This window comes from Heliconius melpomene, chromosome 15 (genome assembly GCF_056956725.1).
Source record: "Heliconius melpomene rosina isolate 202511_hmr_F chromosome 15, ASM5695672v1, whole genome shotgun sequence".
Classification (NCBI taxonomy): domain Eukaryota; kingdom Metazoa; phylum Arthropoda; class Insecta; order Lepidoptera; family Nymphalidae; genus Heliconius; species Heliconius melpomene.
In genome coordinates, this window is record NC_140403.1 from 7,719,489 (window position 1) to 7,746,648 (window position 27,160).

Consider the following 27,160-nt stretch of genomic DNA (forward strand, 5'->3'; position numbering starts at 1 on the left):
GCGGCAATTATCCACGCAACATAAATACATTAATATTAAAAACTTTCCCCCAACTTCCATCACGTCCCACACAACTCGCTCAAAGAAGTTATTCGATTCGCAAACTTTGACCCACTTCGTCCCTGGCAGCATTAGTCAAGGTTCCCATTTCCAGCCGTATCTGGCCCAACTGACATGACTGACTCGGTATAATCTCGCCGCCATATAAGTCTACAATTAGCTGTCATGCCCATTTTCTTTGTGCACGCTCTGACTGTTTAATTGTAAGTCTCGCTTTGTTTTTGTTTTGTTTGATAGTTGAGCTGAACATGTGCTGTTTTTGCCTCATTTGTTTTGGGTTTTGACAGATTAGGAATTGTAAATCATGGGGGAGATGGGCACGTTTATGTAACCTATAGACCTGGTTTGATAGTTGATCTCTGTTTTTTTTTTAATTTAGGTTTACGCTGTATCCCGCACATAGGAGGATAGGCAAAGGGAACCTGGGAAACTTGTGTTAAGGTGATTCCGTTTCCCACTTTCCTTCGAATTCTGGAGGCACTGGGTGTTGAGTGGGGGAATTTAACGCCGCGCTTTTGCCTTGGTACCAAAGCTAGGCAATGAAGGTATTAAATATTTCATTTCCTCGAGTAGGAATCGAATCATCACCACGACTGGTCTCCATATCTGTTACAATCTTTTTTTTTTTTTTTGGGAGTATTGGATTATTTGGACATTTATTTCATTATCAGCAACCACGGAGACAAAATCTTCAGCCATTTGTCAGTGCTGTAGCTATTAATCAAGATGGAACCGCTTAATTTAAATAAGAAAAACATTTAATAGAGTTATTGCTAGGCGGCGTTGTACATTTTAAATATTGTGTTAACCGCAGACATGACATTAAAAATGTATGAGGTTAAGTTTTTTTATACAAATAATATCTAGAAATAATATACGTATAGAAAACTTACAAGAATAAATAACATAAATAAATTATCAATAACATATATTTTTTTAGTATAGTTAAAAGAAAAAGCTGCAATCAATACAAAAAATAATAATAATATGGAAAAAAAATAACTTCAGTAACTAAATCATTATAAATGATAGAACTAATTGAGCTATTATTTAACGAGGCGCATATTTGAATGACTCCGCGAGCTTTGGTGCGTAAACAATGTGTTTGGAACGATATCTATACATATGTATATATACGATACGACAAACAGATGCCAAATGAATTGAATATTTACTAAAACAAATATTGAGGTCAGTCAGACGTGTTTTTATAAAAGTAGAGAATGTAGTGACTTATCACTAACGTTCCCCATCCAGTCATTTGGGTATTGTGTTGAAGAAAAGGAATATAAAGATTAACATTTTCTTTAAAACCGGTATTGTTAGTTCCATTACAAGTAATACTTAATTCTTAAAAAAAATTGACAAAATTATTACTAAACTGAAATAAAAAGTAATAATTCTACTATATAAATAAAAACATCTATTTCCAAAAGCCAACAAATCAAATTGTTTACATTTCTAAATGTTCAACTTCCAATACATCGTGCTTAAGTGGGGAAAGGGTTATTTAAAAAAGATATTTTTGTAAATTGCTCTTAGAGCTGTAGTAGTGCGTGAACAATGTGGACTTGGAACGATTGAAAAAACGTAGACTTAATTTATGTTTTGATTGTATCGACTAACAATGTGAGTAACGTCACTGTTGAAAGAATTATGTTTCGTTTTAAATTATGCTGTTTTTATAATATTGAAAATAATGGTAGTGGGTTCATTTTCGTAATAAATCTTTGAGTTTCTTTAAGACCAAGTGTGAAATGATCATTCTGATATATTTACATGGAACGTAAGTGTCTTAATGTTAGGTTCCCAGGTTCCCTCTGCCTACCCTGCTATGTGCCTGATATAGCGTGAAAGTAAAAAAAATATATACTTACAATATTATGTTGCTTAATTTACTCGAGGAAGTGGTAATGCAAAAGCTTATGAATTAAAATATTTATCAAGTACGTACTTAGGTATATTTAGTTCACATAATTTATATTCTGGCAACATTTAATTTAAAATCATTTATGTAATTTCATTTTCTAATAATAAGGTAGCATTTAATATCGACTATCGACGCAACTCGCTTAACAACATCAATATTATTACTATAATGAGATAAAGTGGGGTTTGTGTGTTATAATTTAATCAAAATAGGAAACCAGATAATTGCTATTCAACAAACAACATATAAATGAAAGCCAATTGAGAGTTGAACTAGACATGTGATTAATTTACAAACTATAATAAATTTTAACTATAGGAAATTTGATAGTAGAACTGTTGGTAGAGTGGTGGCCAAGTCTTCAAACACCTTGGTAGTAAAGGCCAATGTCGCTTTTTGCTTGGTTCAATGCCCGCTCTACAGTGAGCGGGAGCGGGGTGAATAGAAACACGATTTATGTGACAGTTGAAGCGACTAAAAAATGTATTAAACTCGTGTGTAGTATAATCTGGCTGTAGCGACAGTGTTTTGGGTTTTTTTAATGTAGAGGAGAGGAGGCAGAGGAACTACGGAACCTAGTATTCCTATTAAGCCGCATCCGTTTCAAATTTTCCGCTAAATTTTGGAGGCATTGCGTGTTGAGTGGCGGAGTTCAACGCCGTGCTCAGCCTCGACACCATAGCGAAGAAATGAAAATAATAAATATATGTGCTTTAATTCACTTTGAACTATTACGAATGAGATACCATTATTACCTACTTTATATGTAAGATGTAATTATCATGCTTAAAAATGTATATGTCGAAGTTAGTTAAATGTAATTTTAACTTTCTAATTTTTTAACTGTATGTCGTGGCATTTTCGGAATACTCCATACAATCGTTATCGACATCTTATTATCGATTCGACGATAATTATGGGCATGCCACAACGCGTCGGACATTTAAATAATCGCAAATCATCGACCAGCTCGATGCGTTCTCAGAAATGCAAATCGATACTCTTAAATATTGTACTGTTGTACTTAATAATCGATGTTATATACTCTTGTTGTTAAATCGATTCACCGCGGTCCGCTAACAAGGTGTGCACGATTGTGGAATTGACACTAATATTTACGGATTTCGTTTCGAGAAAAACGCATGGGCCATGGTCTCGTGAAATCTTTTGGTATTTGGTGTTGTTAAGTTATCTCAACTTTTCCACTGAATCTTTTAAAATAAAATATGCTAAGAAATGTTTAATTAACTGTCTAAATTAAGCTCTCAACTTTTGTCAGTGAGGAATCTCGTTTAAATTGAACGGATTTACGATAAAAATTAAACATCTGTACCTTGGAAAGAAAATAAATATTTCCCTGAAATACAAACGAGTTGAGTAAAATTGGCAAAATTCTGGCAAACGTCGTTGTACTGTTTGTGTGTTTTGCTTTTCCCGAAAGCCAAATGAAAAATTGTGTAGTGTTTATTTAAAATACGAGCATTTTTTAGCTGCGTTTAACAAAAACCACCTTATTTTAGACTTAATGCAAAGAATAAATATAAGAAGTTTCGACAAAATTTTTATTATATTTACTTTTCTCATCCTGAACTTTTTGCTCTCAAAACCTATTTTAAGACAGAGTTCAACATCCCGGATCTCTTACAGGCTAATATTATTGTAAAACCCACGAATTGTATCTGAAAACTTATTAAAATAAACACCCAATTCAGAATATATCAAAATTATCCAACAAAAGAACCATTTTTCAATTTTTAAACGAATATGATAAACCGTTCCTGCGAATCATTTGCTTGATGGTATCATATATTATTGATGGATGATTTACGGCTTCGTTGATGTGACCTTTTGTCGTGTGTGTAACGATCCACACCCTCGTGGCCGGAGGTGATTTAGGTTCGCCAAACGCTTTCACCTGATGAATAACCACACCCCAATCTTTGTCTGTTTTATATCGACTAGTTTTTGCTAGCGAAGTTACAAGCTGTTTGTTCTAGGTCTTAGTAGCTTCAATTTTGTCCAGTAAAGCTGTCGTGGCACAGTGGCACGAGCAGTTGGCTATAACGCGATGGTTATGAGTTCGAACGGCACTCGGGGGAAATGGATTATTAATATTTTCATTTCATCCTTCTGGTACTAAGGCAAAAGCGCGTCGTTGAGTTCCGCCACTCAACACTCAATGCTTTGAAAATTTGGAACGGACGAAAACGGTGGAAAATATAAAAATATGTCAAAATTTCAAACATCAATTATTATTTCGGTATATTTACAAACCCCCATTGTTCTAATAGCGTTTATTAATGATTTGTGATGGGTACTTTCTCTGAGGTCAAGTATTGTTCGGATCGTGGTCTCGCTAATGGAGCGGTCGTAGCTCAGCGCCGTCACCGTGCAGATCTCTCCGCTGATGGATGACCAGCCAGTCCCCCTGTCTCGTTAGCGTTTGTAATCGATTCTAGGTTTTTGTTCCCCCTTTGATTGCATTTCGCGTTTAACATTATTGGCAGTTGCTGATGCTGTTCATCGAGGGTCGAGATTGATGACTTTTACTATGCTATTTTTTATTCGTATCAAATTAAATTATTTTATGTTAAGACTATAAATTATATTTATGTATTATATGTAGGTATGGGTAGATTTTATCACATTTCTAATCAAATATGAAATGATTTATAATGTAGATGGTGGTTTTTCGCTTTACATCAATTTTGTTTGACGTATCTCAATAATTTATTATACGATCGGTCTAGTATCTTGTTTAAAAAAAAATCAGCTTTCACGATGTATTTATTCCTTACACAGCAAGGTAGGCAGAGGCAACTTAGTGATAAGACACTCCGTTCCCCATTTTTCACCGAATTCTGGCAGCACTACGTGTTGAGTGGTGAAACAACACCGCGCTTTTGCCTTGAAGAAGGGTTTTTGAAAAAATTTAATCCTAGATGAAATAGGGGTTGAAAATTTGTATGGAAAAATTATTGAATTGAACTTTTAAAAATATATCATTGAATTCACACCCTATAATGAAAATATTTTCATAGACATAATTAATAAATATTCGTATCAGCTCGAGCGGGCGAAGCCGCCCAGGCCCGCTAGTCAAATATAAAATGATTTATACTGTAGATAGTGTTTTTGCTTTTACATCAATTTTGTTTGACGGGTCCCAATAATTTATTATACTTTAGTATCTTATTTTGTAATATTGAAAAATATTAGCGAATAACTATCTTTGTACCGTTCATTCGCGTTTGACCCTAGCGGGACCTAAGATATTTACGGCGTTCTCTTTGTGTCAACAGAACAGTATCTGTGTAGTATTGGGACATAATTGATTTAATATTCGAAACTATATAATACGTACCTATATTAAATAAACTTACTTCTTTTAAGATTAGAGTTGTTCTCTAGAAGTTATGTTTCTTTAGAAGTCTTGTTTTTTCATTAAAATATCTGTTGTTGACACCCTTTATCATTAATTATACTATTAATTATAATTATTTTGGAGAATTTATTTTGAGTAGAATCTAGAGGCCAGGAATGTATAGATATTTTTTAATATATTTTTTTGAGAAAAAAAATATAATTTTAATTCAAATAAAGCAGAGAACGTCATGGCGAAATGGCACAAGCTTGTGACTGTGAATGCTACGCTTATAGGTTCGATTTCCACTCGTTGAACGATTTATTATTTTTTGTCTTAGCACTAGGTTTCCTCTGCCTACCCTGCTATATGCCGGATACAATGTAAATAGCAAAAAAAGCAACGGTATTCTAGTAAAATTCCAAGATATTGTTTATCATTTTAAGGTATAAAGGGCAAATGTGCACAGACTTGGCCGACTCGCATATCGAGCCAAACGCTCATGGAAATCGCATTGTCAACGGTTAAACTCTACTCTTGAAGTAGCCGATGTAGGCGATAAACCCACCATATAGGGACCACACACGCTCGCCTGCATCACGACTTGAAGTTACCAATACTTTGTTATAAGATTAAAGTATTCATGGGGAAGTCGTTTTAATTTATTTTTTAATATTGTAATTTGTAAAATTTGAGGCCTTCTCGCGGCGCAGGGATACATGCGTGCGATTGTATGGACAGGATGTCGGTTCTATCCCCACTTGAGGAAATGAAATATTTAGAGATTTGATTTTTCGCTTTGGTAATTGGAAAAATTAGATATCGGCGGATAATTGAGACCAGAAGGTCTTAACACTAGGTTCCCAGGTTCCTATTCTGATGCTGAAGATTAATATAGTAAATGAAAATTAATTTATGTATGTCTATATAATACAATTTTTTGTATCAAACAAGATTGAACTTATACTCCCATAGATCAATGGGATGCTATAGACACGGCTACAATATCACTGCGATTATAAAAAACAAATATAAAATAATACTGTCTCTGAAATATATATAATGAAACATAAATTCTCATAAAATATTCAAAAAAACATCCAAAAGCTAAAACTTCCATGTTTATTTTTATTCGCCAAGCAGTTTCACTGCAAACCAACGCAAAAGTCTAGACGGTATTCTGTATAGAAAAGATGTCTGACATAATTTGCAAGAACGTTATTTCTCTTTATTCATATTGGTCTAAAAACTTTTACTTTTAAAGATTTTTTATAATTTGTTGAAAAGAAATGTTTGCCGCAATATGCACTCATTCTAAGCCTAGCTTCTTTATAAATAGAAATGTCTCGTCTGTTCTCTTACATGTTTTGTATCATCTTTTGGTTGTACTTGCAGGCATTGGGTGGTGACTACCGGAACTAAACGCCGCGCTTTGCGTCTTTACCGGAGCGAGAAAATGTGATTAATAAATATTTCATTTTCTTCCGTTCACAGACACACGTTTGTGCCCTTACTCTACCACCGGCCACTTTTCCCCATTCAATTTATATTTTTAAATTGAATTGAAAATTTTAGACATTCAAAAGATATACCTACCCTTGAAAATAATTTAAACGATTTCCCTCTTTTAATCCAAGATTCTCATTCTTTTAAAGCATTAGCTCTCCAATTCGTGGGCTAAACGCAACTTCCTGTTACAGAATTAAACTTTTAATTCAAACACGTCCTTCAAATATGAGTTGTTTAGTTTCTACTCGAGTGTTCTTACATCACTACTTAGAAGTACATTCAGTTTTTAAGTGCTTTTACTATTGGACGTGCTATGGACTAAGAAATGGTTAATGGTTATATATGAAAAGCGAAAAAATATATTTAAAGTGGATCCATATAGAAAAATAGAAGCTTATAGTTGTTTCCTATATAGCAGGGTTTATATGAAGAAAGTTCTCGTGTTACAGCGTCAGTGGTAGAGCGTCTAACTGTAAACGATGGCTTCGAGTTCGAATCCCACTCAATCCTCAATGTTCATTCTCTTGGTGGGTTTTGAACCTAAAACCATTGTCTAAACTGCACAAAACCTGCATCATGAAAGCATCGACTTGTAAAGAAAGAAAATAAGCAATATCTTGCATAGTACCTTATATATGTAGATTACATACAGAAAAGACATACACACACATAAAACCCCATCATGTCACATTTCCTATAGTTTTCTATCATTTTACGATGACATAAGTTGACACAGTTCGACTCGAATCGCGAGGGTCTTCCTGGCTCGTAAACCATTCGTAATACTATAAAGACACGCTACCCAACACGCAATGTTACATCGAACTATTATACTGTTTACACTATTTTTTGTTTGTACTATAAAAATTGTTGATTTTTTAATGGATAGTAGAAAAAGTAAAAAAAATATAGATATATCTATTATTATCTATTATTTAAAGCCAATAACGCGTCCAAATTCGCCACTCAATACGAAATATATTGAAAATTTGGCGGAAACTGGATAACGGAGTGATATGACATTAGGTTCTCACGGCCTACCCTATCATATACAAGATACAGTGTGAATTTAGAGTAAAAACAGCACATATTTTAAGTAAAATATGAATTATTATTATTCGAAACAACTAAAATATTAATTTTCGTTACGAAAGAACATAATAATAATATCTGTCTGTATATTATTCTATTTTATCTCCACTATAAACAATAAAACAATAAAACCAATAAAAACAATAAAAAACAATAAAACAATAAATGTATGATTTATGACAAACTTTAGTAGAGATATTACTTACAAAGTGTAAATGAAGCCGCAGGCACCTGCTAGCTGCCGCGCCGAATTTCAATAGAATTTAGTCTCGTACAATGGAAAGGCCAGATTTTGAATTATTCAACGATTTATTTTATTTTATTTTTATTTTTATTTTATTTAATAGGAAGCCAACGTTGTATACAATAATAATACAAACACTAAAAACAAAAACAATCTTACGCGAGTACTACATTAATTGTATACCCCACTTACAGGCTAACTTGACATGCATGAAATAAAAAAGAAAAACAACAGAAAACAAACACAATACAAATCATTCTACACTAACATTACTTACACTTCAAAATATATATATATATATAAAATATAATAATTTATATAAAGTATAATAAAAATAAAAAACTTATAAGTACTATATAAGAAACAGAACACAAAAATTTAACAAAGATTTTACCTATTAAAAAACATAACTAATAATTTCAAGTTAATTGATAATTATTTTTTAAGAGAAAACATATTTTTTTTTGTTTGTAGTTTGAAAGATGATATAGATTGTTTAAATATATCTAAAGCTGCTTTTTTGAATATGCTGTTATATAATATTAGACTTCTATTTAATTTATGTAATAGCGATCTATAAACTCGTAATATTCCTATGATATTTATTAGTGCACTAGCGATATAAATGCGGCTGCGCCCGCTTAATTATATTATTAGCCTATAAGTAGGAATGACATAATTATTTATTGTTTTGATGTCACTGGAATTCAAAGAAATTATATTACACAGAAATCTTTATCAAAACACTTGAATGAAACAATTCGAAAGTTTTATAAATACTGCACTCATCGTTGTATCGTTAATGTGTATGTGTGTGTAATATTGTTACAATTTTCACTTCGTGAACATTAATCGATATATGATGAGCGTAACTCAACGCCGCTTTTTGTCTAGGTCCCAGGGCAAGGAACTGGAGATAATTCAGGAGAATCCCTTAGTAGGAAACGATCATACGAATCGTCGTGTTCTTAGTTAAAAATTATTTGTCCCAGGAAATCCTGGGTCAGATCGCCAGTTAAGCTCCTCGTTGCGTTAACACTCACTTCTATTGTTTCAATTGGAACTTCTCTGAGGTACGTCCTCAACCACTATCTGGAACAGGTCAAATCCGTTTTTAACGAGTGAGCAGGAAGTCTTAATTCTGTAATTGTTTGGAAAACATCGTTCAGCCGTCATGAGGTTTATGGGTGCGGCGTGTTCTCGTTTCCAAAATCCGATTTTGTTTAGACATGTGAATATCCATTCTTAGGCATTCTTATGTGATAGAGTTTATTATGAACCGTTTTTGTTAAGATATTTGACATATTAATATCCATTCTTAAGCATTCTTATATTTTAGAGTTTATTATAGACGTAATTAAAGAATTAACTAAAACGGATTAAGTCTGGTCTAATAGATATTGGTGACGTAATTTATTTGTATTTTTTTTTTACTGCAATAAAGCGCGGTGTTGAGTTCCACCATTCAACATAATTGAGAACGGAATGTCCCTCTCCACCTTGTTGGGCGTGATGAAGCATAACGTTGCAAAATAATAATTATTATCAAAAAACGTTATTAAATTATTGGTACAATAGCCAAACTGAACTTGAAATTATCATTAAGTTTAATACTGGAAAACTGTACGACATACGCTAAAGTTAACATTACTGACAGAGAATTTCCGTGAATAATGCGTACTACCAATACAAGTAATAAACTTGGACTATTTGTAGTTGATAGTTGACAATTATCCATTTGGATTCGTGGCTCGAGTGGTTGACCCGCTATGCGGACTCTATACGGCTGTAAATACTTTGAAAATGACAACTCAAAATCGATTTTTCAATAATATTGGTTAGTTATTGTCGATTATATTATAAATTTACTCGTATTTATTAATAAATAAAGAATTTTTAATAATAATCATACTAAGTTATTGCAAGTCAAGTCAATTTTATTGAGAAGTTTTATGGTGAAGTCAATTTTATTAAGAAGTTTTATTAAGGGAAGTCGAAAATGTTTTAATTGAACAAGTCACGCCATTGTGATGTTGAATATTCAACGCACACGCAATTTAAACACTAAATAAGCATAAGAAATATTCATAAAATTGGCCTTTAAGGCCGTTTTCTATTTCTAAATGTTTTTTTGACAGAAATAATCGATAAAAAATGTTTATAAATACTTGTATAATAAATATAACAAAACTTGGACGCCGACGCAAGCCAAGACTGTCGTAAGTCAGACCAAATTAGGATTTAAATGCTAAATATTAGCATTTTTCCACCAGGTTACCAATAAGGACAAAAACTATAATGACGATTGACAAAGCTGGTCGGCCGCCCGCGCCTCGCCGTACCTCGACGTACAGAAGCTACGATGAACTCGGCATAATAGATAAGGGAAGGCCACTTAGATACCGGCATGGTGGTATCGAAGATTTATCGGGTATCATACAGACCAAAACTCACAGATCTTATAATCCTCACGATCTGGATGATATAACAGTCATAAGCTCTGAAGAGATACCCAAACCGAAACGAAAAACAATGGAAGGCCTAGCAAGTGGTTTTAGAAGAACTTTCTCTGTTCGGAGTAGAAGGGAACCTGAGGGCATACCCATGGATACTTTTAATGTGACTTGTGAAGAAAACTTCGCAACAGTCAGAGGTGCACCGTTCGGAAGACGTAGATCGCTGTCTAGAGATAGAGGTTCGTCGTTGTTAGGTCGAAGTTCTTCAGAAGGAGATGTCAGGTTACCCATTCCTCGAGCTCCACCAGCTAACCCGACACCCAGGCTCCACCGATGTCTCCGAGCGCTTGGAGGGAGCTGGAAGAATCTTCTATTATGTGAGTCTTCGTGACTTGTAGCTTCAGCTTTACTCATTAACTAAAATCATTCTGCTCGAACATACGTAACCATTATTAAAAAATCCAATTAATTAAACTAAAAACGATAAATGTGCGTATATATTATTTTTTTATTTTATATCAGTTTCACGCTTTATCCCGCACATAGCAGGATATATATTATTCTTGACCTTTAGAAATCCGGTGGCATATCCATTTTCTTTTATTTAAAGGGTAGTTAACCATTGACCGCGGCGCCACTGGCTGAGATTACTATTGCTTCTAAGACGGTTACAAATGATACCGACAAGCTTAGTTTAAACCTGTGATTAACTGCAAAGCTTTAACAAATTAAACGGTTTCTCCCATTAGTAGTTAAATTAATAGCGTGTGCACTTGAAAATAAATAGTTAATATTATTGTATATTTATTTATTTGGAAGTTAAATTAACTATAATCGATTTGTTTTAGAAACATGTTAAAATAAATATTTTTTAATGTAACGTAATAGAATCTCTAAATATATTTTTTTAATAATAATACTTATCACATAAAATGTTTATGAAATAACAGCCGCCTTAGTAAAATTTCTGCATATAATTTACATATCGAAATCGTATGTTTTTACCTTCATTAACGCCCCCAACATTTATATTTAACATGGTTTTTATCAGGGTTATTAATGTATCGTAATCTCTTGTTTTATAGCTAAGTGTGGGATGATAAGTTATAATAATTTACATTTGCCTGCAGTTTTCAAATAATATACGTTATAAATACATATAATTATGAGTAAATATCCATTTACATACGTTTCAAATAACGCTAACTTAGGTAGTTCACTGATCATTTTATTACTTTTATTAGTTTTGTGTAGTGGGTTTAACTCCTACTCGAGGAAATGAAATGTTCAATTCTTCGCTCTGGCAGGCGGCGAAAAGTGGCGATGGAAATTGCTTTTTGAAATCGGAATGTCTTAATACTAGGTTCCCAGGTTCCTTTTGACTGCCCTGCGATGATACGAATATAACGTGAATCTAAAAAAATATATAAATATCAGCCTAACCACATCACAAAGTATTATTAAGGAATCCATATTTGGCAAAATGAGGGTGTTATATAACGTTTAACTTTCCTGCCGCGTTTAACCCTGTACAGGGCGAGTGGTCTCATTTAGTAAATTGCCTTTTTAATTTTCCGTTACACCGGGCTCATAGCCTTCAGAACAATGGCGGGCTTCAAATGAAAGTCGTCGGCTGTTCCAGTTCCGTTGATGACGGCTAAAGCGTGTGTCGCGCAAAGGACTCTGAAAGTGTATTGAAGTGATATGTAGAGATACGATAATATTTTTCTTATTATTGTAGTGTACTATAATTAGTTATTTTGAATAAAATTTGTGACAGTTGTGGGTTCAATTCTTGCTCGATGAAGTAAATTATTTAATATCTTAATTTTCTCGCTCTAGTAACAAGGCAAAACGCGTGTTTGAGTTCTGCAAATCAACACTTGCATATTACACTTTTTTGTTATTTTTTGTGTAATGCCCATCCAGGCAGAGAAAACTTGTGTAGTGTTGAAACACTCTCCATTTTAGCCCAATAAGTTTCTTACAAATATCTCTATTTATTATACAAACAAAAAAATATCTAAAATACACAAACTATATAAAAGAAAATATATTTAGAAAAGACAAAAGCAAGTCAAAATAATGTTCATCTTACATCAAATTAAGCCTAATTCAATATTCGATCCGCAATGTCGTTCCGAATACGCTTTGCGTAGTGGAAGTGATACGTCTAATATCGGAGGGGGCCAGCCTTAACGGCTTGTCAGCGTTTATATATGTCTCGTTGGTGATAGCGAGATGACAAGTGATTCTTTTAACGAAATTAGTAATTTGAGGGTAGTTTAATATGTATGAAATGCGGGAACAAAAATAGACGCAAGAAGGTAGAAATATATTTATGTATTTGAGTTGGTTCCATTGTGTCACTTAAAATTTTGATTAAATTAAGCTTTTGCTTATAATACTAACTTACACCTCATTAAGAGAGAATAGAAATAAAACAGTCTCTATTGCTTATGATGTATTTAAAGAAGTTCTCATAAAATATTTACTAAAAGTAAATATTTTATTATTTAAAATATATTTTATTCATTTAAAACAATATACAATAATAATTATATTAATTAATATATTCTGAAAGGTCCAGTTCAATATATATATATATATATACATTAACTTTAAAAAGACATAGCGTATATCTTTCGCGAAATACGCTAAGCTATTTTTAAAGATGGTCGTTCAGTCCACCTCACGTAGCAAAGGGTTATCTAGCGGGGTCACGTGCGACCCGTGTCGGTCGGTATCGCCAGGTTACGGGACATGTCGTTAGCCAAACAGATAAAGTTTGATGCTTGCTGAAATTACGTAAGTTAAGACAAAATGGCGAAGAAATTAGGTATTTTTTGTAAAAGAAAGTTTATTTATATAAATAAAAAAAAAAAATCTATTTTAATTTATACTTAATGCAGCTTTTTTAGTCAAAAAAATTGTATTATTCACTTTTAAAATATATTTTTTTAATTAGCGTGGTTGGGCTTACAATAATAACAAAAGAGAAGATAAATCACTACCTTTCCCATCTTTCTCTTTATATAAACTAGTAATATTATGACGAAATAAACATTAATTAAAAACAGAAATTACATTTTTTTAAACCTAAATTCATTTGCTCATCATCAAACCTTAAACCAAGAATACTATTAGATTACAAGGTCACCAGCTAGCAGCAGAAGCCTGGAGTGGCGGTATTGGGCTTGTAATACTCGACGTAAGCACAGCACTTCAACCCATCTCGTGGAACATTTCTAGGTTGATCTTGTCATTATATTACCTTTGGAATTTTGCTCTAGGATTTAATAAAAAAATATTTTTAAATACTAAATTATTATTGTAAATTTGACTTAAAATGACATTAAATAATATAATTAAATATTTATTTGTTTATTTAGATTGGCTAGTGGCTATTACATAGTAAAAATTATACTGATAATATAATATTATATTTTATTCGGCTTTTCAACTGTTTACAACTGCATAAATTCTGTTTGGAAAAAAATAGAACTTATAATATAAAATGAGGAACGGAGTGTCTAACACTAAGTTCTCTCTGCCTACCTTACTGCATGATAATAAATAAACATAAATAGAACCTACTGACAAAACGTAATCCAACGAAGGCTGCTACCAAATTAATTCACCATAATAACAATTAAGGTGACAGAATGAATGCTAGTCCCATCTCAACTATCCTCGTTCAGATCTTTGTCCCTAATTCCATATTAAATGGGATGATTTTGATCAGAGGTAGATGTTTTGTTCGCTTTGTTGGGTTCTCTGAATACGTGTACTTATCCCTTACAGAAGAAATGGTGAAACAAAAGAATTTATTATCTTGTATGTGATGAATTGTGGAATAGGTGTGTTAGATTTTATTATAGTTTAGCTTTATGTAGGTACTTTTTCTTTTTATTTCACGCTGTATCACGCAGTCAGTAGGATAGGCAGTGGGAACCTAGTGTTAACATAGTCCGTTCCCCATTCAGACAATTTCGTTCCCAACTTAGCGCCCAATTCTTGAGCTACTCATCACCGCGCTTTTCATGGTTACAGGAGCGAAAAATTTAAAATATTACATTTTCATATTTTCGAGTAGAAATCGAACTCACAACTATTGCGTTTATAATCGCGCACTTGACGCGACGGCTTTTTAATGTGATTTCAAATATAATTTAATAATTAAAGTTATAAATATACCACAGATTTAGTTAAAAAACTTTATTACACACAGTCACTCAAATAAAAGTTCCAATTTTTTTTAGATTACTAATAAACAAATTTGTATATAAAAAGAAAAAATCAAAACAACACCGCCTACGAGAGTATCACATCACATTTTTTATTACAAAAATGTATAACATAATACGGCCATTTAGCAGGCGGTCTCGGAAAACTTCAATTGCAAGTAATTTGTTCTAACGTATGTAATAGACGTAAATCATGAGCTCGTTACCGAGACACCTGCATTTAGCTGGTTGTTGCCGTAAACAGTTTTATATTCGCATCCTAGTATGCGGTAGTGGGTAGGAAATGTCGTATCGTTATATAATGTAATACCTAGATATATTTATTATTTTTTTATAGTAGGTAGAGGGAACCTGGGAATCTCTGGGACACTCCGTTATCATTAAGACACTTCCGTTCCCCACTTTCCCATAAAACTCTCGAGGCATTGCATGTTTAGTTATGGACCTGAACGCCGCAATTTAATTCCCTCAAATGGGAATCGAACCCACAACCATTACGTTTACAGTCGCACATTTATGCTATCACTTGTATAATATCGTTACATTATGTAAAAAAAATATGTTTTACTTTATTTTTTAGAGAATATTTTTTATAGAATCGTGATACCGAAATAAAATATTTTTAATCAAAAAAAACCTCTCAACAGGAAGCCTAATATCAAAATAACATCCACCCTAAGTCTCATCTCCTCCGTCACCAAACAATAAAACTGGTCACAAACCTCCGCAAAAACTTGACATTTTAATAAATGCTGTATATCTTTTGTCATTCTAAAAGTAGGTACATTCTATTGTGATTTAGACATCGGAGAAAAATAATTCTTCTACTTTTATAAAAGCTTAGGCATTCGTTTTATTCTTCTAAAAATGTATATTTAAAGATTTGCTTACGTAAGCCATGAATATAATTCTGATTCAAAATTTAAGTTAATATGTACCAATATAAATAAAATATTAAGAATTCAATAAACGCCGTCGTGGCCCAGCGACACAGCGAACAAAGTTCGATTCCGGGGAGGATCGAATTAGTTTCATTTCCTTGCTCTGGAGGGAGATAGACGTGAGGAGATAAATCAGTGTAGAGTTCAGCCACTTAATACAGAATATCTCGTAAACTGGAGATGTAAAGTATAGAACTTAACACTAGGTTCCTTTTGCCTACCCTGCTATATTCTTAGTGTTAGACAAAAAAAAAACGCGTTTGTAAGAGATTGCGAGATGCTGCTTCCTACTATAAAATATCTATTTTCTATTAAAATATGAAGTAAATAATATGAAAGCTTAGCTGCCAAGGCATTAGTTCCAAAGAGTATTACGGGGTTAATGATACTGGATCAATAGATCAAATTTTCTATAGCAACCCCCAGTGCTCGCTTCATTGTAATCGTACACGTGTGGCGCGGATTTAGTCAGCGTTGGAAGGTGTGGAAGAAATTTAAATTCTTATTTTACACTTATGGTATATGAATATATAGATTCTAGCTTCATGCTATTTCCCGCATTTCGCAGGGTAGGCAGAGACAGCCTAGTGTTAAGACACTCCGATCTACACTTTCCGCCGAATTCTAAAAGCTGTATTCCAGAGTGAAGAAATGAAAATATTAAATATTTCATTTTCTCAAGTGGGAATCGAACCCACAACCTGTCCCGTTTACAATCGCTTTTGCCCCTGCGCCAAGATTGGTCTAGGAAATATACAAGATTTCTTGACGTTTTAAGTTATAGACATGAATAATAAAATATTGATGTATTAATTCGCACTAAAATTCCGATTGGAAGCATTAGAATGTATTGGAAATCGAACCTGTGGTCTTTAGAATAGCAATGCTTGTCAGTTTATTATTTCAAAAGGTTGATTTATTATAGAACCACATGTTGTTCGTCTTTTATACATCTCGTGCGTTTTTGGTGAATCAGTTTTCAAAACAAAACCAAAATAATATACCAAAATTCACACTGAATAATTTGCAGCTACACTCATATAATTTGGCAAATTGCCATTGCCTTTGAACAATTCACAGGCCAAACCCTACAACACACACTCATACACAAAAACAATATTAATATAGCAAATCACCGAATATATCGAGAAATAATGGAATTTGGGATAACCTACGCTATTTCTTTTTATTAAAATCGAATTCGGAGAGTCAAAGTGGATGATCAAGGACATTAGCAGGCCGGAGGGTACACACAATGGGCCAGGACACGGCAGAACAATACCAAGTATTGAAAAAGGGTACATGGTACCTTAAATAATGGCCATCAGAATTCGAACTGGCTGCCTCGTGTTATTTAGGGGAATGTTTTTTGCGCTATTTTCGTTGTTCGACCTAGCCCTGGGTCGAGGACGAATTAGTTGAGGTTGTTGAATGTTGGCGGTATTTTTCAATTTAAATACCGCGACTATTATATCTTTTAAATTAAAATAAAATTTGTTTTTTTTATGAACTTTTTAAAGTGAATATTTACTAAGTGTTAATACATTTTTTTAATAATTTAAAAAAATTATACAAGTAGGTAACTTTCTAAGAACTAATCCGTTATTTATCAAAGACTGTCTTTTAGAGATTGCTTGAAGCAATTCTGTCTGGCTCTCTTTACATAGAGTTTTTATCTTGTTTTTCATTTTATACAGATATTTTTATGTATGCAATAAATAATATTCTATTCTATTCTTACTTTAATTTTGAAATAATATTCTCTCAATTATATTATTTGCCATAGAATTACCAATACCTCGGCCACCTTCCCTTCGTCTGTAGTATCGTACGCGGTCACGACTGACCCAAACAAGCGTCATTACATAAGTTGCTAAGCTCGTATCATTATTTCCACGCTTCGTCATTAGGCCTCTGTTTCTGCTTTCATTTAATGATTGTTCATTGTTTGTTTCAGGTAAGTCTATGGAGTTAATCTTGGATGAAATGGCTAAGTATTTATTTCTTTACTTTTATACAGTTTTACACTGTATTCCACACCACACGAACCTAGTGTTCAAACACTATGTTCTCTAATAGGTTCGGTATGAGAGCAAAGAAATGAAAATTTTAATAAATAATAATTCATTCCCTCGAATGGGGATCGAACCCTCAACCATCGCGTTACAGTCACATTTCACTTCCTTCTTCAGTTTTAACGAGACTAATTCCGGATTTTCGTACGTTAAAAACCTTAAATAATTTTAAATTTACTTTTGGCGCGAAGTTTCATTATTTTAATCATTTTAATTAGCATTTTTTATTTAAGTAAAAAATGTATAAGAGATAATGTTTATCTTTAATTGATAGCGTCGTTTAAACGCCCTCCCTTTTATATCTCCTTGTTAAAAATTTTAGGGAATAAACACATATGACCTTTTCAATTGTTCAATTAACGTTAGATGACAAAAAGAAGATTTTTAGAAGAGTTTTTAAGCTTTTGGTATATTGGTAGGTTGTAAGGTTGGTGATATTTGGTAAAATAGAGAGCACTTTGGCCTTTTTTTAGCTGCACTCTGTATCCTGCATATAGCAGAGAACTCAGAAGGAACCGAATTTTAAATAAATTTATTATAGAAGCCCGAAGCCCCTGACTTTGAACGAAAAAATGAAAATAATTAATTGCTCCTATTGTGAACGGACCCACAACAAAGATATTTACCTATCTGTATTAAAATATAATAAAACTTCTTATCAGCATTATCAGATCTGATAATCGTCAACCCTTTTATGTTAATAACTCGCTTTAATTTAATCAGCAACTACTGGTTTCCGCGCAACCAGTTTTAAAGTTCATATAGTACTTATATTGAATCAGATATGTTATCGATAATGAACCTAATATTTAATTATAAATGTATAATTATATATTAGGAAGCGAGGTATGCCTGTAACGCGATGGTTGTGAGTTCGATCCCTACTCGGAGGAATTAATATTTTCATTTCTTCGCTCTGGTGTCGAGGTATAACGCGGCGATGAATTCTGCCACTCAACACGCTATTCCTGCAAAGTTGGGCGGAAAATGGGCAGTGTCTTAACACTGGGTTCTCTCCGCCTACCCTTCATCATGCGGGATACAGCGTGAAACTGAAAAAAAATTGGAAAGAATTTTCCTACATTTTTCTATCTATTTACATATATAAAAAAAATCGAACCGGCTATACCCACCAGGTTAAAATATAGTTTAGTTATCATGTTATGTTAATTAAGTAAGCTTAGGTAACTAACTATATGGAGTATATTACATAATAAAATCATAACATATTTTATATCTGTCAGTAAAACTTTCATAGGAGAGTTACCTGACGATAACATATTAGATAAAGCACCGCCATCTCTCCAAGTGTTTGCCTGACGAGATTAGATACGTCACTCTTAAATAGCTTACATATACCGGGCTTCGAGCCAAAGAGGGATATGTACAAAATAATATTTTTTCAAATTTTAAGGTGTAATTTTTGTGTAATTTTATATTTTTGTTTTTGCTGCATAGCAGGGTAGTGGCAACCTCAGAATCTAGTGGTAAGACACTCCGTTCCAATTAAGATACTTCCTTCACATTCCGCCGAATCAAAGCCGCGCTTTGCCTCATTAACAAAGCGAAGAAATGAAAATATTAAATTTTTGTTTTCTCTGCCTGGGAATTGAACCCACAGCCATCACGTTTACTGTCGCATTAGTTTGCCCTTATGCTACGACGAACTGATTTTTATCATAGGTAAAAAATTTTGCTGTTTATCAAAACCGAATTAACTAAAATTTATGAAAAAAAAATACAAAGAATGTGGCGCTAACATTATAAAAAAAATGACGTTCTGGTAGATACGTCCCTTTGGTTTTGAAACCATCGAGATAGCTGAGCCTGTGAGAGTAACGACCTGTCTTGAACGCTTCCGAAGGATAAAGGTGATTCTTGACCGTGAGTGATAATATTTTTATGGTACTTTTATGTGAAAGAAATGAAACGCCTTAAATTTAATTTCATATAAATGTACATAATTATAGTTACTGTTAATTATTAATTATCTCTGTTGAATATAAAAAATATCAAGTAATTAAAATAACTTGGCTATTTGCTAGGTTTTTAGCTCACTCACTGTTATTTAGTTGATAGTTCATTACATATATTATTTATGTAGAATTTGTAATAAGATTCCGTTACAGACAGTGTAATAGGTTTAATTTTCAAGAATTTGTAAACATTTACTTACTTAGAGAATAACACTAATAGTTTCGTGATACGCTCAAGGCAAATGGATAGCGTTAAGAAACTCGCCTGTTATATAAAATATATTAGATTTAGGTTAAGAATCTATAGAGCTAAAATATCTATATGATAATATTTTTTACAAAAAAAACCGACTGCAACAGTAAAATATGCTAATTTACTACTTTTATGATTTTCTCATAGCCATTATTAGTTCTGGATCAAATTTAAGTGAGATGCAATCTTCAATCCAAATCGGTCCACCCAGTCGAAAGTTATAAAGTAAAAAACATAAAAAAACAATCGAATTGAGAACCCCCTTCTTTTACAGAAGTAAAATATTTAACATATTGAAGCTCAAGAGCTTGTTTGTTTGAACGCACTTATCTCAGGAACTACTGGATCGAATTAAAATAATATCTTTGTAATAGTCAATTAATCTAGGAAGGCCAGGCTATATCTACGTAATCGTTTTAATGTAATCCATTGTGCCGCTGTGGCGGGTACATAGTCAGTGTAATGTTTCATGTATAACCCTTAATTATTACTATTTAATTACAGGGGCGAAGCCTATATATAAAATTACAATATGTTACTAATTGGAAAAATAATTATAAGAATGATCTCTTCATTTAAAAAAATGAACTTAAGTTGAGACCAATCGTGGAGCAGAAATACGTAAAACCGGCAGCCTGTGGGTATCATTCCTACGACAACGCACAATGGCTCCAGAATTCGGCGGAAAGTTGGTTATACACACAGATACATATATGATTAATATAACATAATATGTTATTAGTAATATATATATATTTTTGCTAATTGTTCATTGAAAAAGCATAGTAATCCTAAACACACGTACAACTCCCTGAAGCTCACAACGAGTTCGAGCTCTTGTTTGCGAAATACAAACGCTTAATTCTCACTAATCCCGGTCAATCCCTTACAAAAAGAAACACTATATACAATAAATAGTAATGTATGGAGGATATATTAGGGCTTTTCTAACAATATATTTTGTATGGGGAAATAAATCCCCTAATTACTAAAGAGGGTAGATTCGCTTTATGTAAAGTAACAGATAAAAGCTGAAACATTACTTGCACTTAAAAAAATATATAAAAATATTTAAAACCGTCTGTAATGATCATATATCACATCAATTATACGATATATATTCATATATTTAAAAAAAACAATTTTTTAAAGTCATAAATATATATTATTTAAAAATTAAATAAAACACTACTATCAGCTACTATCAATTATATTTTTATTGTATATGAACATAATATAAGTAATAGCTCGTAAAATATAACCAGAGAATAGCTTCAAAGAGGTTTCAATATATGAAACTAAAATAAATTATTATAAAAGTTTACATACCACTGGTTGAACTTTTATTAGAAGTTATAAATTTCAAACACTTTTAATAGTTATTGGGTCTAAGAGTCATAAACCATAGTTGACTTTAAACTCATTTGAGGAATTGGTCTTTGTTAAGTTAAGTTAACAAAAGAGATATCTTTTTTGTGTTTATATATATAAAAAAAAATATTTTTAATCTGTATTTTTTAAGTGTTACAAAAAAAGCATATGGGTACAATATTTAAAATATTTAAATGGATTGGACCAAGCTGACATTAGAAATTTTAAAAAATCAGAATTTATATATTTCACTTAACTCTAGTTTTATTTCTATAAGCTTCTGGTATGAAACTATAATTCATGGGTTCTTGCATCTAACCACTTTATTATCATTTTAAAGTATTCCTATTTTATGGCACATAAATTTTCCATATCTATAGAGATTCTTCTAGTCGTGATTAAAATATAAAAATGATTCAAAATTGAAGGATAAAAAACTAAGGCCTTTATATGTAATTTTTTTTCAGGTTCTAGCTGTATCTCGCATGTAGCAGGATAGACATGCAGGCAGAGGGAAATTAGTGTTAAGACACTCCCTTTCACACTTTCTGCCGAATCTTCGGGGCATTGCATAATAAGATAGGAAGATTGCTTAAACTAAAATTAATGTTAACCCAATTAACATCATTAAAACTAGTTCATAGATTTATTTTAAAATAATTTTAATGACTATAATTAAACTTAATGTCTGAAAGTTATCTAAATTCTCTCCTAACTTTACTATAAAATAAAAATGTTTCTATTCAAGACCCTAATCCAGCATTAGAATAATTCTGTTCTTATTTACACAAAAAAAAACAAATTTGTTATGACTTCGTGCCATAAAATAAAAAGAAAACTTATCAAACAAACAAACACAATTTACTTTTTCACATACGCATTACTAGAATCAAATAGGCAAATATTGATAAAAGGCGAAGCTCATCGACTTGCCAGATGTCGTAGAGCGCACCCTCCATAATTTAATGTGGGGTGAATCACAATAGCTATCGATTCTTTTGTACCCCTGGGAAGCTACCTCTCCATCACGCTTCTTACACGATTACCACAAAACAAGGCCAGGTTCCAATGAGACGAACGTTCAAGGTGAACTTAAATGGACGAAATCAATATTTGCAAATGTCTGCAAAGAACGCGCGGTGAATAATAATTATTAGTATTATAGATAGGTACGTGTATTATATGAGAACTAAATTAAATAAAAATATGTTCATACTGTATTGCGTTCCCCGTTTTCTTCCGTAATTGAAAATATTTTTTAAAAGATTATTGCAATATATATTATGTAACCGGATTATCCATATAATTGGAATACAAATAGCTAAAGTTCAAAATGCCAATGAATATAATACGTAATGGTTTCCCAAGATCTCGTCAATTTCAACAAGATGAATGGTGTCAGCTGGCATCATCACGTTTCCGCCTGCAACCACATTGTTTCGTACCATCACACTAATTCAAGAAACTCTGTCTGATTTCAGATTTGACGTCCATAATTAATGGTTTTGGGGAAGCCCCTAATGCTCCTTGGGATTGTTGATGAAAATCTATTTTCCCGGAACATCTTGCTTCTAATTAAATCGGAACCTCGTTCCGGGCTGTTTTATTTCGATTTAGTGATGATTTCTATACATTAATTACACCCGTTTCTGTTTGTTAGTTAGAGTAACCTAATTTTTGGTACATTTTTGTGGATTTCGTAATTAAAACGTCAAATAAAGCGTTTATACTTTAATTTCCGCTTTCGTAGAATAAATACATAAAATTTTGGTGACTCCATGGAGATTTATCAAAATGAAGGATCTCTATCTTAATTTTTCATTCAGTTCAGTCGGGGCCCGAAATCCCTCGAGTTTACTTTTACTTAACGAAACCTTATTCAAAATAAACAGCTTGGTGTAAACGGGAGACGTGCCCGAAATATGAAAGGCTCAATGAGTTCGTATTATTTCCACTGACAATAACAAAACGCGGTCGAGAGCTTTTAATTTCGTTTTATTATAAAATGGAGATAGGTACCTACCTACGGTGTTATATTTAAGTTGTCTTGTCTTGTATTACGGACAGACAGCAGTTTAATTAAAAGTTTCTCACTGAAGAATTTTTAGCATATCTAAACACGAATAAGAATTCGTTCACGTGCAGATATCAACCTTGGAACTTCACGCTGTATCCCGCAAACAGCAGGGTAGGCAGAAGAAACCTATTGTTAATACTCTCCGTTTCCTTCCTTCTGTCAAATTCTTCGCCGCCTTGGTGAAAGACGACGAAACGAAAATATTAATAAATAATACTTTAAAGGAGATCTCTGTAACAATTATTTCTGTGTAAAATCTGTTGAACAAATAAAGTATTTTTATTTTTTTTTAATAATTGATCCCAAAAAATGGGGATCGAACCCACAACTTTCGCCTTGTGCTCTTGTACCTCTACAGCATCAACCTTGAATGTTAAATAAAAACTTCTTTTCCAAGCAATCCAAGCAACATCTCAAACTTTAATTCCTTTTCATATCGTCTCGAATCAAATATGAATGAATAGATCGCAAGCCTCAACAAAATGAGGCACAAAGGTTGGGGCACTCTTTTCTTTATTTTCTGGTGCAAGTATATTGAGTTTCACTCCCACACAAACTCAACTGAAAGGAATATTTTATCCAAAGGAAAAAGAATTGTGATAGCAAGATTTTTTTTTTTTACTTCGTTAAATATGCAAAAAAGTTTTCTTTGGGTGCTTTTAAAATGAAGAGTTAAACGAGCACGTTAAATATATTTTATAGTGTGTTGATTTTTTGACAAAAAATGTATAATAATTTCTCTAAAATGTCTTTGTCTTAATTATTATATACCATGTAACACCAGAAATGGAATAATATGTATTTAAATTGGAACCATTCTATTTCTATCTACGAGTATATTTTAGGCAAGATATACCTATGGAATATTTCTATGTAATATATTAAATCTAGAAACTAATAACTTTAAACATTACCATTTCAACATAAATCTTTCTAGTTTGTATAATATAAATCAAAATTTAGTGTTAATAATGATATTATATGGCGCACGCGCAACAGGTTACCGGCCAACATTTGTTTTAGTCAAAATGAGGTAGGAGATTAGTGACACTAGCATTGCCTGCTTTATTTATGGGACATTATCATAGTTCAAAAATTAGATGTTGTTTTAGACTTGTTCTATGTAGCTCTAGCCGCCTACGTACTTGCTTGAGTAAGCAAAAATATCTTATAAATTATTTATTTATTTAATTTCATTTAATTTTATAAAAACTATAGGTTAACTGTAAAATGAATATCCTTTGTTTCGCAATAAGCAGGGAGATTTTGTATATTCTTTATTTTTTTACAGACAGTGTGTTGAGACACTCCGTTCTCCGTTTTCCGCCCGAATTCAATATATTGCGTTTTAAGGTAGTTAGTTACTTAGTCGCCACCCAGTCGCCAGAGCGGACAAATTAAATTAATTAAATCCAAAATCTATCTAAATTATCAATTAATCTGGAATCCAGAACAAGAAAAACACAAAGCGGATGCAAATTCGTGATTAAATCGATTAATTTGTCTCACATTATTCGTTAATTGTCGAAACAAATCGTACGATTGAAATATAATTGGCGAAATCGGAATGCGTACGAAATCATCTGATCGGCCACCACGAGGTCAAGGACTGCTGTTGACCTTGCAAAGTCAATGTCATTTTGTGATAGCCATGTACTCTGGAGCTTTTGATAATATTGACTATCATTATATAACAAAATATGTAGATATGTATATACATATATAAGTTTAGTACTACACTGTCTGTCTGCATTACATCCGTAAGATTATGTGGTATTAAAATTGCAGTGTTGAATTACGCCACTCGACACAGTGTCTCAAATTCTAATGGAGAGCGGAGAGTGACGCAGTGGGAGAACGTAAACTCTATGTTTAAAGCTTGATTTTCACTGGGGAAATTAATTAAATACATGCATTTTCCAGCGATAATTTCCGCAATTCAACTAGGAGATAACGAGACTCCAAATTCGAGCGAAAGGAAAGAATGGAGTGTCTTAACACTAGATACTGTCTGCATTCCCTAGTAGGTATATGCGGGGTAAACCCTGAAATTGCCTTCACGCTTTATATATGTAAAAATATTAACATAATTAATTTATTTGTACCTACATAAAATCATTAAAGCATATTTACGAGTATTTACATACATTAACATCGGTAACATAAACACTATATATTCTTATATTACATGTTTTTTTTGTATAATTAACGAGGTAGACCTTGATGGCCAACAAGAGCAAGTTACCATAATTGTAAAGGGCTTTGATAATAGCTTCCTAGAGGTAGAGACAGCGTCTGGCGAGTCATTCCTTATTATATGGATAAACATGTATTACTCTATAATATTTTTAGATAACTATAGTAGGGTAAATGTATCAAATTTGGTTTGGTTTGGTTTGTATTAAACAATATTTAAAAAAGGAAAATAGTAATTTTCAATGACAATATACCTTTTCCATTCATAAAAGTTATCATGTCTTAAATTATATATTTATTAGAATACATTTTTACAAACTAAAAAGATTGGGTTTTTTTATTAATTTATAATAGATAAACTTATAATGCCTTTCTAGAATTGTAAGTAAAATTATACATATGTTAATTATCGATAAAAGATTAATTATATATTAAGCTATCAATCAAAATAATCTAAATATACTTTTTGCTGAACTAAGAACCCACGAATACCGATAAAATAACTAAAGCCTTACACTGCCAATATACCACAATGGTGAACGTCAGACACTAATTAAAGTAAATGGAGTTCAGACATAGATTTATTTATCGATTGTCATGGTAATTGCAATTTACTTTACTATATTATAATATGTAATCGTTAATTTAACACGTTTTCAAATACTCAATTTGAAATCTTAAAATTATTTGATTAATATATTGAACTTGCACAATAGTTTAATTAACATTAATTTATACTGTTATTCTTATTTTTTTAGTATTAGGCAGAGAAGACTTAGTGTTATGACACTATGTTCCCTAATTTCTGCTTAATTGTCGAAACCTTGTGTGTTGACTGTTGAGTTGCTGAACTTAACGCTGCTCTTTGTCGTGTTAACAGAATTGATTGAATTTTTATTTATAAAATACAAATAAGCGCCTAAGAATTTCGACAAAGCTTCATGACAGCTTTTGGCTAGTGGTAGAGCGCTTGGAGGGTTTAAATCCCGCTACGTTTTCCAAAAAAGTATTTTTCTTTCCTAAGCATCGAATAACACTTTAAATAGGTTAAAATATTTATACATACTGTTAGTTAACCTTCCCTTTTATGTAAAGTTAACGAGCATGTAAGTACTCCTAGACTTTAACTCCCAGTTAAAATTCCTAGCGAAATAACAAACATATTGCTATTTATAACGATTTCCATTCCACGGCAATGGGGAACGGAGTGTCTTAACACTAGGTCTCTCTGCTTAACCTTCTATGTGCGGGATACAGCGTGAAGCTAATTCATTTAGATTTACAGGATAAAACGTGAAATCAGCTTCACGCATTATATATCAAGGTCAGTCCAGCAATATATTATCATCTAACGGTGCAGATGTTCGCG

At 32.4% G+C, this 27,160-nt stretch overlaps 1 protein-coding gene across 4 annotated transcripts in view; it reads left to right on the forward strand.

Annotated features, from left to right (window-relative positions):
- The window catches only part of ckn (CRK like proto-oncogene, adaptor protein), a 119,345-nt gene that overhangs the window by 6,403 nt on the left and 85,782 nt on the right, over positions 1 to 27,160 (forward strand). For 2 of the 4 annotated variants that reach the window (XM_085198344.1, XM_085198343.1), the window contains exon 2: positions 10,473 to 11,032. The exons of the other annotated variants lie outside the window; for them this stretch is intronic. In XM_085198344.1, the coding sequence (XP_085054470.1) occupies positions 10,498 to 11,032 (535 nt within the window). In that variant the 5' untranslated portion in view covers positions 10,473 to 10,497. The remainder of the gene's footprint in view (positions 1 to 10,472; positions 11,033 to 27,160) is intronic. 4 annotated transcript variants of the gene reach the window in all.